The sequence below is a fragment of the Olea europaea genome, unplaced genomic scaffold, assembly GCF_002742605.1.
Source record: "Olea europaea var. sylvestris unplaced genomic scaffold, O_europaea_v1 scaffold2334, whole genome shotgun sequence".
NCBI classification, from domain to species: Eukaryota; Viridiplantae; Streptophyta; class Magnoliopsida; order Lamiales; family Oleaceae; genus Olea; species Olea europaea.
This window is the reverse complement of record NW_019241450.1, coordinates 71945-87920: the sequence shown is the minus strand read 5'-3', so window position 1 is coordinate 87920 and position 15976 is coordinate 71945. Positions and strand designations below refer to the sequence as shown.

At 36.7% G+C, this 15976-nt stretch overlaps 1 protein-coding gene across 1 annotated transcript; it reads left to right on the top strand.

Annotated features, from left to right (window-relative positions):
- The first annotated feature begins 477 nt into the window (after window positions 1–477).
- On the top strand, window positions 478–15701 carry LOC111381574 (transcriptional activator DEMETER-like). The gene is made up of 20 exons (XM_023005366.1): window positions 478–2383; window positions 2487–2849; window positions 9938–10028; window positions 10119–10422; window positions 10519–11092; window positions 11168–11481; window positions 11574–11653; window positions 11756–11840; window positions 11920–12011; window positions 12084–12152; window positions 12282–12318; window positions 12466–12548; window positions 12675–13109; window positions 13553–13589; window positions 13679–13736; window positions 14171–14310; window positions 14414–14479; window positions 14651–14765; window positions 14840–14878; window positions 15211–15701. The coding sequence occupies exons 1-20, from the start codon at window positions 1519–1521 to the stop codon at window positions 15402–15404; spliced, it is 4041 nt and encodes a 1346-aa protein (XP_022861134.1). The 5' UTR covers window positions 478–1518; the 3' UTR covers window positions 15405–15701.
- The last annotated feature ends 275 nt before the right edge of the window (window positions 15702–15976 follow it).

Here is a 15976-nt window from a genome sequence, read left to right as displayed (position 1 = left end):
TTCATTTTGGTCACTTAGTTAAAATCTATTTTTCATGCCCTAGACAAAGGTGAATAAGTGATAGTTGCTGAAAACTGGTTATAATCCTTCATGGAGTATAGGATTATCATCCCGACACCCTCCATGGTTGAGATAATGATAGGTGAAAGATAAGTGTTTTTAGTGGAATGTCCAATGAGGAAGACTTTGACGTGGCATTAACATGGAGGTCTACACATCAGATATTCGGTTAGAAAAAACTAAACAGATTTCAGTTGAGTAACTAAACCAAACTGAACAAAAATAAAAAATAAAAATTCCAGTGACCACTTTTGGAACAAAATAAAGTTTGGTGACTAACATGAAACTTCCCTCTGAGTTGGTGACTGCCAATTATAATATTCACAGAAAATATGAACATCAACAAATTTTCGCATAGAATATAATTGGAATTTAATCACAAATTGATATATTGTATGCTGTATGTTAACAGATTTTTTTGCAGTCCCCTGTTGGCCCAATTATAACCTGAATTTACCCCCAAGATCAGAAGCTGGTGAATCCTCAAGTGCACCCAGCTCCTTCAAATCAGCGCCAGTAACACCAGATAAGCAAAAGCAGTCAAAGAGCTCACAGATTGCTGGAGTACCACATTTGTTATTAGACAAAACCTTGAGCCCTGAAAAAGATGAGCAAGAGAATGTTGAAAAATCTCAACCACCCAGAGGTGTTTTTCCTGAGGTAGCAGCAGTACCACATTCATTGATAGGCAAAATCTCAAGCCTGGAAAGAGATAAGCAGGAAAATGTCCAAATATCTCAACTACCTGAAGATGTTCAGGAAAAACATGATGAACATTTGAACAGACTAGACTCATCATCTGCAGCCATTACAACATCACTTCAGGAAAAGTACATTTCAGAGGACAAAAATTATGGGGGAATTGATCTGAACAAGACACCACAGCAGAAACCGCCCAAAAGAAGAAAACACCGGCCAAAGGTAATTGTCGAACAGAAACCCCAAAGGACTCCAAAACCTGCTTCTACGAACAATAATACTCCCAAAGAAAATACTCCAGGAAAAAGGAAATATAAACCCAAAAAGGACATCAAGACATCTACTCAACTGACTGATGCAAAAAATAAGGTCAAAGTTGTTAATCTTAGCTCTGCAGCAAAACCATGTAGGAGAGTATTAAATTTTGAATTGGAAAATGGAGTTGAAAAGGAAAGCAAGGAAGGAACATGTGGTAAGCAGGCAGAGACCAATAATGAAAATAAGTTGCCTTTCAATTTGAATTTAGATTCTCAGGATGCGGAATGGTACTTGGGACTCGATGCGGTATCTAAAACATCTAAAGTGAAGGAAGGGCATCGAAAAGAATACAGCTTGGAGAAGCCTGAATCGGCGAATTTATATTCTTCCATCCGCTCTGTTAATCAAATCCTGCCTCAAGTGTCATTACCTCTTGCATCTGTAGTACCACCAACTACAGCAAAGGACAGCACTTTGAATGTGATAGCAAGGATTTTGAATATGCGAAATGGCAAAACAAACCAGAGAGGCAGCCAGAATGGTTACAACCAGGTAAATCAATGCATCAGTGGAGGAGTAGCCCAGCTTGTTATCCAAGCAAATGCCACTAAAGCGAAGCTTGATAGAGAAAGGCAATTGATGCGGCTGAGTAGGTCTCGACTTCTAGAAGATTTGGTGGATATAACTGAGGAACGAGGATCAAAGAGAGAATATTCCAACACTCAGCTGACAAATCCTGGAATTGTCAAGACAGGCTCTCAACAATTGTGCCATAGAGTTTCTAAGACGGGCCAGCATAGCAGTGATAGCTGCAAATTATGGCAATTAAGTTCAGGAACTTGTAAGAAAAAGAAGGTCGAGGGTAAATTTGACGGAACCTCAACCTACTTGCCCTCTTGTATTACAACTCTTAAAGATTGCTCAAGGCAGGTTGAAGGAAGAGGCATTGACAGTGTCCATGAAAATAGTTCCATATCACACCTGAATTATGGATTACGAAAACCTGAGCTTGAACTAAAAAACACCAACAATGTAGTCAGCAAGGTCACAAGTGAGATTCGGCAGCAACATACTTTATCGCAAGTGCATTTTTATACAGAACAAATTGAACAGAAGAAATTCCATCAAACCACTGAAGCAAAAAGTGTCAACAACCAGACTGCAGTTTCTAATTGGAATCTGAATGATCCATCCCAGAGAGATCCTGTGTCAACCCAAGGAAATCAAAGTATAACTTCTCCTTCTCCTTTGTCAGTGAAAAAACAGACCACCGGACCAGCATTCTCCAGCCAAGCATTCAGTATGGACCAAGTGTTTAAGCAAGAGGGCAGGAGTGCACGAGGATATCCCAACAAAGAACCTGCCGGTAGCCATATGTTGCAAAAGCTATACATTTAGCATCAACCTGAATGGCTCTTACACAAATTTATTATTTGAAAGAGTAAAGCAGATTTTCTATTTTTGTGCAGGCTCACTAGAGGAACTGAGACATATAACTTCAGTTGATGAAATTATAGATCATTTTAAAGATCTACACATTGCTAATAATGGCAAGGAAATTGTTGGGGAAGAGCAAAGTGCACTCATACCATACAAAAGAGACAGTGTAATTGTTCCATATGCGGAATTCAATCCACTCAGGAAACACAAGCCACGGCCAAAAGTGGATCTTGACCCTGAGACTAACAGATTATGGAACCTTTTGATGGGGAAGGAAGGAAGTGAAAGCACAGAAACGATGGATGAGGGCAGAGAAAAAAGGTGGGAAGGGGAAAGGAAAGTGTTCCATGGACGAGTAGACTCATTCATTGCACGGATGCATCTTGTTCAAGGTATTTGCATGCAGAACTCTGAAATTTAACATAATTACTGATGTCATGCTTATGCTAGTCAATTATATTTTATACCACGATTCTCTAATCCAACAAATACTTACGGTTTTTACATTTTACTCAGCACGTTTGATACCCGCTTAGTGAATTGTTTAATAAAAATCAAACTTGGAATAGAACATAAAGGAATGAAAATTAGAAATTTTATTTATTTATTTATATGTATGCAATAGAACTGCGAAAGCTATTTCAGTAGTTATTTATTATAAGAAACAAAGAGTAACAGTGCTGCCTATTGCTAACGATTGATATTGCATCTGGCCAATAGACGCATCTTTGGTCTGGTACCCTGCTTGATTTCATCATATTATGATCGCCTTGAATCAACGATTGTAAGATTTAATAGAATCTCAAGTGCACTTTTCACCAATTCGTTGTGCATCATGCAGAGTGCACGACTACCATCGCCATAATTGCCACTTTAATATTTTAAACTATTTTAAGCCCAATCTCTTATAATTTGGATTTGTGGGCTTATCTCTTCTCAATGGAGGATTCTCATCCCTTGGAGTCCTGTTATACTTCTATAATTTTCTATTATTTTCATCTTTCTCCAATATGGGATTCTTACCCCCTTGCATTCTTTTAAATTTTTCCAACTAACCATTTGACGGTTTTCCAATGTGGGAACAAATTAATCTTTTTGGAGAATATTATTTAACGACCGGCAACCATTTTTCCAAATGAACTAATTTTTTTATATCTATGTTTTCAGCTTCAAGACTTATGCTTAGATAGTCTTTTGGACTTGAAATTTCACTCATTTGAAAACTTTCAAGGTTAATCATCATACATGGTAGAGGGAGACAAAATTCTAACAATTAACTGAAAAAATTACATGCACGATTTTTCAAATTCTTGCAAGTTCACATGTTTGACATGTGAATTAGCCATGTGTCTAAGGTCCTGGTTTTTCCATGGGTTTAAGTAACTAGCCAAGCCACATAGGAGACAATGCCATCCCCGACTCTCATGTAGGAAGAATTATAAAGAATATTTATTTAATTGCATACTCCAAAGAAGTTTATCCTTTTACTTGTTACATGCCTCAAGCCTTTTTTCTTAAGGACTTATGTATAGTGCATGCTACCATTACTGCAATGTACATTACTCATTGACATGAGATCTTGATGTTTCAAGTGTTGGGTTGCGTTTCCATCATTGGTAATTATTTGTTGGCTTTAGTCCCATCTAGTTTGAAGTTTCCAAACCAGACGTGTTGCATGGCCTTTCACCAATGAATCTGTCAAGTTTTGACTAGACTTAATAAGATCATGGTTATTACACCATGAGCTAGCAATTGTCATACTGAACTGTGCCTTCATCCAATATTCTACTATAGACAATGTTGTTTCACTATCCCTATGTAAAGGCATAGGTGGCATCAACTTTGCCTAAATAAGAATTTTATTAATAAATTCTTAACTATTGAGCTTCTTTATTGGAAAAAGAAAGTTCTACAAATAAAATTGTCATAGTGTATTTACGTTTTCTTCTTAGAGCCCAATATATTATTCCACCAGATGTGAATATTCACCCACTAGTTAACGAGCAATAATCTCTATGACCAATTTAACTAGCATGGATGAAACCTTGTAAGACCATATAATAAAATTGCTCATTCTAAGTGTTTTAATATTCTATATAAGGCTTCCCATTGCAACTTACTAGTAACATGCTCAATTTCCTTGACTCCAAAAGCTTTATAGGATCTAGTTGATGTCAGAGCATCCATTAACTCGAGCATATTCCAATTAAGAGACTTCTCAAAGCCAGTATTAGGATATAATCTAATACTTGAATCAAAAGTTGTGGTAATTGTCTTGCAATGAAAATGATTTTCTCATTAGATTTTCAATTTAGCCCTTGTTTGGAGGAAATTTTTAGGGCAAAAAAATCAATTTTTGGACCGTTGGCCACCCATTTGTAGGCGTTTTTGTTGACCAACACTCTCATAGGTGTTCCAACTAACCCAAAAAGGTCAAAATTTTGTTTTTTTTTGTTTTTTGCTCCAAATGAGGGCTCAGTAAGATTAGGTTAGCATGATACTATGTTCCCCAAAAATTTTAATATCTGACATCACATCTAAAACACCTAATAGATGACGATAATGGCTTAATATCTTTAATGCTTTCTTATTCAGTTCCAAATATTAGATTTCGTCCGCCGACAGATGTAACACCTTTATTGTCACAAAATTCGCTTTTTGCACATGAATCAATTCTGCATCACTTTAATAATACTTGATCAATTTCTCGTGCTATTGTTTTCGAGCCCATTTAAGTCCATATTGTGAGTTAAATTTGCACTTTTGTGCTCTTTTCAACTATAACAAGCTCTTTTGGTTCAATATAAATTTCTTCATCTAGCTCTCTATCTAGGAACACTATTACTTCCATTTGATGTATTTCAAATTTATATATTGATACTAGAGAAATTAATATTCTTATAGTAGTTCCTGTAACTAGTACACCAGGGGCTAGGCCTTTTTTTTCATATAAAACCTAACTACTAGTCTTGCTTTAAACTCATTCAAAGGTTATCAAATTTCACCTTCTTTTTGAAGATCAATTTGCAACCAATAGGTTTGATCATGGTAGAAGATTAATTGATTTCAATGTATTATTACTCATTATTGAATCCATTCTATCATTAATCACCTCTTTCCAAAAGGTAACATAACTTTTTACATCTTCATATGTTAGGTTATCAAACTAAATGGCATGTATAATAGTAGTCATTGGAGTCTTCAGTACCTTCTACTTGTTTGGAAAATCTCCCAAACAAGCAACGAAAGCAGTGGAAATAAAAATGAAAAATGAGCAAGAGGAGTGAATTATGAATTAAAGTTTGTTCGACAAACTACTGAGAGAATGAAATCAATTAACTAAATAAATATCATAATACAAGAGCTTCCTTACTCTCTCAACCTCTCCCTACACAAAATTAAAATACTAAATTTATGAATCACCCACGTTATTTGATGCATGGAAAGGCCAGAGTGTCGTACACCAACACACGTTGGGCACGGTTGGATGTGTCATATTTGCCACTTGGCGTGTCCCCTTTTTTCTTATTCACTCTAGTCGTCAACACAACCTACCCGTTTTGTATGAATAAAGAGGAGAAATTGCAAAGAAAATAAGAGAAAACAATAGATCGATGAACAAAATGCTAATCGACACTTGGTAAAGCAAGAAAGGGGAGAGGAAGAGATAGATTTGTGTAGATTTGTTAAGTTGGGAGACAGTGAGATTAATTTTAGACGTAGATGAACCTCAATGCAAATTGGGGAAGGGAAGAGAAATCGTTTCATTTTATCACATGTTTTTCTTTTAGCGCTATAGCAATATTGGGCTTTTCGTTTTGTTCAAAACTTCTGTTCAACAAGGTTGATTGTTAATTCAAAATGAGTTAGATTGTGGGAAGGTTTGACCTATTGCAAAATGACCCTTGCAATATTAACCCTAATTACACGAATCAATGGATTTCTAATTCCAATTACAAAATACTAATGTAACTTTAATAAGACCAAAAAATAACCATCGATAGGCTTAGGCATCGAGTGGTACGGTCCGGTATTTCAATACTCAGAACATCCATTACACTTCGAGTATTTCGTAATTAAAATCATTTGGTCCATATAGTTACTGGAACTAACCCGAACCGTCAATTCCGATTCGGGTTTAGTTCTATCGATATTTTTTTTAAAATCATGAACTGACAATATAAAATAACTTCACAATAACTAGCAAAAGAAATAAGATGTCATCAAATATATATTTCAACACTTTCTTAATCTACTGCAAATATTCCACCTAATAGCATCCAATATCTAGCATAAAGTATTTAATTTTGACTATGACTTTGTTGTGTTCCCTCAAAAAAGCTTGTGGGACAGGCAATACGTAAGTGTTATCAGGAGTGACTATAAACGAGAGTGATATTCAATCATTTAAATGAATGAATTTGGTTGATATATGTACTTACTACTAGGACCTTATTGCTACTTCTTGAGCGGGGTCATTCCGTCAATGTGAATAATTGTAAAAAATAAAAAACTTATAAAAATGACTTAGTTTCAAAGTTGGATACCCACGATTCCAGTTCAAGAACTAAGAACCTTTTGGGACCCGATTATTTCTCGGTTTCAATTTGGAAGGTTGGGTACCGATTAAAATGTTAAGTCTTACCAGTCTGCATAATGCGCACATATACCTTACTCTAGTTTTTATCTTTTTAAAACTTTTCTCTATACGTGAACACACCTTTGCTACATGTTTACTTCTCGCTTTTTATTGTGCATTCTCTTTGTACGATTAAATAAGCTAATCGTTGATGATCAACTAACACTTTAATCTAATGTAGATTTTGTTTTGGCTAAAATACACATCCTTTGATCTGATCCACCACATGATTTCGTCATTTTATGATCACCTCAAATCAACGATTGAAAAGATTTACTAGAACCTTGAGTACACCTAACTATCTTTATTATATATTTTAATATAAACCATGTGTATGACTGTTTGTATAGTTGATCGTTGATAGTTACGGTGATTAAATCACTTGATCGCTGATGATCAACTAATGTTTTAATCTAACCGTTGAGATTGCATCTAACCAACACACATATCCTTTGATCCTTGGATTTAACATTTTGGTCACTTTAAATCAATGACTGAAAAAACTTAATATCACGTCAAGTGCACCTCGCACTATTGTGGAGTGCAAAATACACCACTAGCGGCTCACCTCTCACATGCTTAATGAGAGGCCAAACGCACTTAATTGTACCTTGCCATATTCTACACTTACTACTATAATTAGTTTAAACTATATTTTATCCAAGCCTTTATTTTATGTTTATGGGCTTATCTTTTTCCAATGTGGGATTCGTATAGTTCTTGTAGAGTATATATTCTTTTCATCATTCTCAAATGTAGGATTTTTATTGTAGCGACCCAACCTCTGTGCCCAAATCGTTAACATACGTACTATCCGCTGTATGAGAGTCTAAACTCATCTTACCCCTTACTAATTTCTATTGTGTTTCCATGATTCAAACCCATGACCTCCTTCTTAAGAGAGACTTAAGTTGAATCTAATTGATACTAGGATCCAACTTAATTCTCTTTTTGGGGAAATGTCATGGATCGAATCTTTGGGGCACAATAGAAATCCTTGAGGGGTTAAGCAGGCATACGCTCATCCGAAATGGACAATATGCATGATATAGCGGTTTAGACATAGAGGCCGGGTGATGCAATAAGGAAACAATTAAACGTCTATTCAAGGCGAAAGACTAATAATTAGTAGAATTCGAGTTTATTTAGTAGTTTTATTTTGATAATGTTCTCTTTTATTTTTAAGTTTAGATAGGAAGTTCATTTAATTTCAAACTCCTTCCTATATAAAAGGGTTTAGGGCAATGTTTATGGACACACCTGAATTATATGAAAAAAGTATTTCTTGCCCTCAATTCTTCCCTTTGATCTCCCTTATTTCTTATTGTTCCTTATCAATTTGTATGCTTCTGCATCAATCTGGTATTAGAGCAATTCATTTTCCTTTGGCCTAGCTCAAATTCAATTCCACAAACTGTTTCCATCCAATCCATATACACCGCCCTCCACCGACCTTCAAGCTCTACAACCACCTTCAAAACACAACCTTCAACCCTTGGGACAACAAAATAAATTGTATCAACGCAGCAGCAGTTTTTTGTTTGTTAGTAGTTTATATTAGTTATCAAAAAAAAAAAAAAGAGTTACTGTTCGGCGTTCACGCCCAATATTCAATTGTTGATTCATTTTTTTCATCAATAAAAAAAAAAAGTTACTGTTCACGCCCCATATTCAGTTTTTTATTCATTTTTTTCATCAGTAAAAAAAAAAAAAAAAAAGTTACGGTATTTTGCCGCTCAAAGGTTCTTTTTCTGTTCAACAAAACCCTTTCTCACCCACCAACATTGTCATTAAAACCTAATTTTTTGGCCCAACATCTTGATAGCCCAATATGCCATCCCCTAACCCAAACCCAACAAGAAGATATATACACAACCCATTTAACCCCATCCAATTACTCTAACCAACCCACTACCTAACCCTCTCCTACCACACCACGCTCCTATCAACCCGCTCACGCCAGCCACCTGCACAGCCACAATCCAAGATCGCAATAACCAGCCGAATCATTGTCACCTACTGCACCTCTATTTCCTAATTGTCCACATCACCACTTGTCTCAAAGGGAAGAATATCACCAACCATCACCGCCCGTCGTACGCCGCCACCTACACCCTCAACTTCCCTTCTGCTGCTGATAGCTCAGCCGTTCATAACCATTGCACCTGCCTCAGTTGGCTTCAACTGCAACACCAGTTTCTCACCGCTTCTGTGTTCGACCGCTCGTCTACTGCCTTCCTTGTCACTACGTCGCCACTTCAATTTCCCATCAGACAGGTTCCAGTTTCCTTGGTTGCATCGTGGTAACACATACTGATTCTCCAGTTTGCAGCCACCACCTTCCCATTGTGGAGACAGTTTTGCCCTCGCACGACCTGTTCCTACACTGCTTTGCAATTTGTATGCTTCTGCATCACTGGGTCGTTACACTGATCCCCTTGGAACCTATTAAATTTCCCCAACAAACAATTCTATTGATGGTTTTCCAGTTAGTGAACAAATTATTCTTTTGAAGATATTCTCTGACTTAACTGATCGAGCTCATAGTCCATCATGTAAAGACTCACATGTAAACATGGGATATAAGTTATGAGTTTCTTGCAGCTTTAACGTTGACAGGTGATCAAGTGTTCTTTTGGCCTGGTTACTTTTAAATATGGAAAGGAAGACATATTAATGAGCTTTTTTACAGCTCTAGTTGCCGATTTATTCTTTTCACGTGTACCATATAAATGCATAAATTGTACCAAATACTAACTAAAAAGAAATGATCTTGATTTACCTGACCAAAATGCATGAAGTGATGGTTGATAACTTGAAACAAGATTGGAATATTTGCAGGAGATAGAAGGTTCTCTAGATGGAAAGGATCTGTAGTAGACTCAGTAATAGGAGTGTTTCTCACACAGAATGTGTCAGATCATCTTTCAAGGTAAAATCAATCTTCTTGGCAGGATTCTTAGGGGCAAAACAAATTAACAGGAGCTAATTATCACTGTATTTTCTTTTCCCTTGCGTGCAGCTCTGCCTACATGTCTCTTGCAGCCAAGTTTCCTCTCCAAACAACCATTATCAGGCCAACATGCTGCCAAAATGGTGGAAGTCCATTGCTTGAAGGAAGACAGGTTCAAATAAAGTATCCTGGCCGAAACAAGATTTATGACCACAGAATGATAAGGCACCCAGTATACAACTTCAGCTGTGTAACATCCAGGCAAGCATGTGAACATGGGGCAGAAAATGACAAGATAGGAAAAACGAGATTTTTAACCAATGGGCATGACAGAAGAAAAGATGAAGATGGCATGTCATCAGAAAGTTCTATGGTAACCTTCTTTTTCTTAGCCACTGATTCTGCATTTGAAGACCAAATAAATGGATGCAATTTCAGAAAAAAATATAGTACTAATTCTTTCCAACAGGCTGAAAGAATCCCAGCATTCCAGGAGTATCAGTATCGAGAGACGGGAAGTTCATTTCCAGATACCTTGCTTGGTAATCAGCAATTAGAAAATCCAGTGACTAATAGGCAAAATCTGAAACTAGATAGTGGCAGTGTACCACATGCTTGTCCTTTCACTGCCAACATGATGCATCATCAGACGCTTGTTCCTCTGTCCACTAATAATCAGTTCAGCACAACAACAGACTTGGAAGAATGGGAAGCACGCTTCCTTGGACTTGCAGAGAAAGAAAGCATGTCTTCTTTGACTTCAACAGCTTTTGAAATAACCCCGGAAACCAGTGCAGGACATACATGGGATTGTGTAGGTCCATGTGCAAAAAGTAGTTTCATCGCCCAGCAGACCGGAATACCAACATTTCAAGAATCAAGAGCAGCCCATACAATTTCAAACTTGCACCAGGAACAGCAAATCAGTTTACCAGCAGGGTCCCACACAATAAAGGGTCGGAGGCATGAGACATTTCAGCCGGGAAGAATCTTTGTGACAGAACCCAATAGACATGCGGAAGTGCTTAGTGAAAAGCCTAGAGGTAATTTACAGCAAGACCTTCACTTGTCTAGTTTAACAGTACGAAATTTTGATGTCGAAGTGAAAACTATTGCAGATAATCTGAAACACTTGGCAAATGGAACTAAAGCAAAAGGATTCGAGCAAGTCACCTCTTTGAGGGAACCGTCCAATCAGATAGGTGCCAGAACCTCAAATGTAAGAAAGAGAAAAGTTGAAAAGGATAAGATGGAAGCATTTAATTGGGATAGCTTGAGAAAGCAGGTTGAATTGAAGGTTGGACGACCAGAAAGAAGCGAGGACACAATGGATTCTCTGGACTATGTAGGATTAAGAAATGCTAATGTTCATGAGATTTCTGAAACAATAAAGGAAAGGGGGATGAACAACATGCTAGCAGAGCGAATTAAGGTATAGAGAATATTTTTAATAATACTCCACTAGAAGTGTCTACATTTTGAAAACCCAAAATCCAAGGCAATATTGAGTGCATATCTGTGCAGGATTTTCTGGATCGGTTGGTTCAAGAACATGGAAGAATCGACCTAGAATGGTTAAGATATCTTCCACCAGACAAATCCAAGTAAGCTTTCTCAAAGAAACTAATCCAACCATTTATTAATCAAAATATTTATCCATCTCCAAAAATCACTTTCCAACTTCAATGAAAAACAATGTCTTGTAGAGATTATCTATTAAGCATACGAGGACTGGGGCTAAAGAGTGTGGAGTGTGTACGCCTCTTAACACTTCATCATCTTGCTTTCCCAGTAAGGACAATTACCAGATATGGATCTCTTATAACTGACAAGGAAAATAAATTGTTGCACTAACTGTTCAGTTTATTAGGTTGACACAAACGTTGGACGAATTGCTGTGCGACTTGGATGGGTTCCTCTCCAACCACTTCCTGAATCACTCCAATTGCATCTCCTTGAACTGTGAGTATATATTTTTCATACCCAACAAATTTTTCACTAACCATTCCTAATATCAATCGTGTTTCCAAGCAGATATCCAGTGCTGGAATCAATACAGAAATATCTTTGGCCCAGACTCTGTAACCTGGATCAGAAAACCTTGTAATTTACTTGCTCCGAACAACTCTGTTAATTAGAATTACTTTTTACTCCATCATAAGCATTCCATGTGAAAGACTGTCATGACATACCCTTAGATGTTTCACTGAATAATATACAATGGAACTACAGGTATGAACTACACTATCAAATGATTACATTTGGGAAGGTATGAACTCACATTCCTTTGAGCTCATTTTCACGTCATTACAATCATTTATCCTTTTTTCTCTTTTGGTACATATTAGAAATCATTTACACTGACCATGTGGAAAGGACTTTTTAACGGGTAATATTTTTTTAATACCAAATACAGGTTTTCTGCACAAAGAGAGAGCCAAATTGTAATGCATGCCCAATGAGAGGAGAATGCCGACACTTTGCCAGCGCTTTTGCCAGGTTAGGCATCTTCTCAATAATCATGTACACTTGTAAATGACAACATAAAGCTCATCAGAAATTGACCTTACGTAAATTCAAGAAATGTACATGCCCATATATAATGAATACATACATTTGGTACAGTGCACGACTTGCTCTTCCTGGACCAGAAGAGGGACGTATAGTGAGTTCAGCTGCACCTACAACTGCAGATAACTCTTGTATAACATTAGGACCTTTGCCACTACCTCCATTGGAGGATAACTTAAACAGAGAAACAGGGTTAAGTATGGGATCACGTGATCCTATTATTGAAGAACCAACAACACCAGAACAATTTACAGAAGTATCGGAAACTGACATTGAGGATGCATTCTATGAGGATCCCGATGAAATCCCTACCATCGAACTCAATATAGAACAATTCACCACAAATTTGCAGAGCTTTATGCAAGAACACAGCATGGAAATGCAAAAAGGCGATATGTCCAAGGCCCTGGTTGCTTTGAGTCCAGAACTTGCTGCTATTCCAATGCCCAAACTGAAGAATGTGAATCGATTACGGACAGAGCACCAAGTGTAAGTATCAGAACTCATTAAGTGTGAAATTCTACAAGAAATGAAGTGTGACCAGACAAATGTTCATATCACATTTAGTAAACAAAAATGTTTACAATGCACATGCAATTTAAGCTGTTATCTTTTGAAGTTCTGTTTTGGAACAAAACATGTAAGCCACCACACTGGGCCAAGCATCAACTTAATACATAACCATCCACCTGACCATTAATTAAAACTATTATATATTTTTTCTAGTCAGAAAGAAATGTATTCATTCTACTCAATCACTAGACATCATTGTAGAAACCAGTTACACCTCCCACAACCTCCTGCATCATAACCACTCAGTAATGAACTTCTTCGCCACCTAAATAAACCTATTTATGCTGATACTTGACCAATTATTTTAAAAATTAAGTGCAATATTGATTATCTTTTTCTGGAACCTTAATTTGCTGCAGGTATGAACTCCCAGATTCACATTCACTTCTGAAAGGGGTTAGTAATTTTTTCTATGTTTTTAAGTCTTACATTTTTTTCTCATATGCAAATTAATTCCCACTGACCATGAAATTTGTTAACTTTAGCTGGACAGACGAGAGCTTGATGATCCTAGTCCATACCTTCTTGCTATATGGACACCCGGTAAGCACTAGAGTTACAGGGTGCTGAAACACTTCTATGCACCCCAAATATCCAAATAATAACTAAGATGGTATCTCGTGGTGAAATAAGGCTGAAACCCTTTGATACTCTGTTCTTAATCGAATGTCATTGGTGACATTTTTTGGAGCCACTTATTTATTGGTTTGGGTTTAAAATCTCCAAAACTTCTTATTTGGTTTGAATTATTAATGTTATGTAAATAGCTTTGTCGATAGTTAAATAAGGTGTTGAGAAGTTTAATTTGAGTCGAAAAGAGCAGATTTTCAGGAGATGGGGACAAAAATGTAGTTAGTTGTCATGCTCTCTTATTTGCATAGCATTTGACCCAATTTGGCATCGTCCGAACCAGGTGAAATTTGTTGTGCTCTCTTTTTTGTATACCATTTGACCCAATTTGGCATCATCCGAACCAGGTGAAACCGCAGATTCAATTCAACCTCCTGAAAGTAAATGCAATCCTCAAGATTTAGGGGGACTCTGCGATAAGAAGACGTGCCTTTCATGCAACAGTGTAAGAGAAACACAATCACAAACAGTGAGAGGCACACTTCTGGTGAGCAGCACAAGAATGATATACCCAACGATAATTATCACCAATAAAAGCAAAACCATAGGCATTGAGGACCTTTTTAGCTAAATTACTAATCATGTTGCAGATACCGTGCAGAACAGCAATGAGAGGTAGCTTCCCACTCAATGGCACATACTTCCAAGTCAATGAGGTAAATTAATTCTTATTATTGGATAATTTGTCTGTATAATTAGTCATTGATTAAAGGTTTCACGATTCTGTATTAGGGAGTATATTGTCCATTATATAAGGAGAGGATTATGTTCTCATCTTTATGAATCAAATAAATGGAGATTATGATGCACGATTAATGCTTTTGCAGGTATTCGCCGATCATGAATCCAGTCTTAATCCTATTGATGTTCCAAGAAATTTGCTATGGAACCTGCCAAGACGAACAGTTTTCTTCGGCACCTCTGTCTCTACCATTTTCAAAGGTACATATTGTGATTAAATTATAGCTTGATATAACGAAAAAGTTGCATAAGGGAAGAATATTGGTGTTTGCCAGGTTTGTCAGCTGAAGATATTCAATACTGCTTCTGGAAAGGTATGAACTGTCTCTTATGATGACACAATCATGTAAAATAGTTTATATTTGACCGGATGAAAATACCAAGAATTTTAATAAACTAATGAACTATTTAACCTGAAAGAAGGGAAAAGAAATAGATTGTAGGGGAAAACAAGGAGGGACGCATGTAGCTTAACAGTATAATAGAAGTCAAAGATACGAACATCTTTAAGATGCTACAACGTAGACAGAATATGTGCCCCTGCTTTCAAGCTCTTAATAATTGACATCAAATGGATGTTTAATACGATGATTTTGTTTATTATATTGTCTAGTTGCACCTAATGTCATTTGAAATCTTATTGCAGGATTTGTTTGTGTTAGAGGTTTTGACCAGAAATCGCGGGTACCTAGACCTCTAATGGCTCGGTTGCATTTTCCTGCAAGTAAGTTGGCAAAGAAGAATGAACAGAAGATAGAAGGAAGCAATTCTGCAGAGCGAAACCGAAACCGAAACCGAAACCAAAACCAGAAAGGGGAGGGGCCCCGTCAGCCCCGATGAAGGCAATGTACAAGTTCTCCGGAATAAGGGTTTTTCTCCTTGAGAAAAAGAATTACCCAGGATTGGTTTTTGACAGAGGATGGCATATATACATGTCAAAAGAGTCCCAATATTAATAGTGTGAATGGAGAAACTAGCTGTAAAAGGAAATATAATTTTTGGAATGTAATATTGACTGAGTATCAATCAAATATGGTACTCGGAATTCGGAAATGGCAAGTTCACATGCAGGTTCATGCGTATTTTAGAACAATATTTGGTAATACATCCATTCTAGAAAAAAAGTATTTTTTAGTATAAATTGTGGAAAGTATTGTATTTAAAATATAAGTCAACTTAAAAGTTCTTTTAAGCACAATAAATATGTTCTTAATATAATTTAAGATGTTTGGTGCGAAGTATTAAACTTGAAGTTGTCGAAATCGTGTTTTCCTACTGAGGTCAAAGAATAGCTTTTACAATTGTTATCCTAATCGTTAGAGAAATTGGAGTCTTACATACTAAAAATTCAAAGAATTACATATTGTAACAAACATGAAGTTACTTTGGTGGGACTTTTTTTTGGGCGGGGG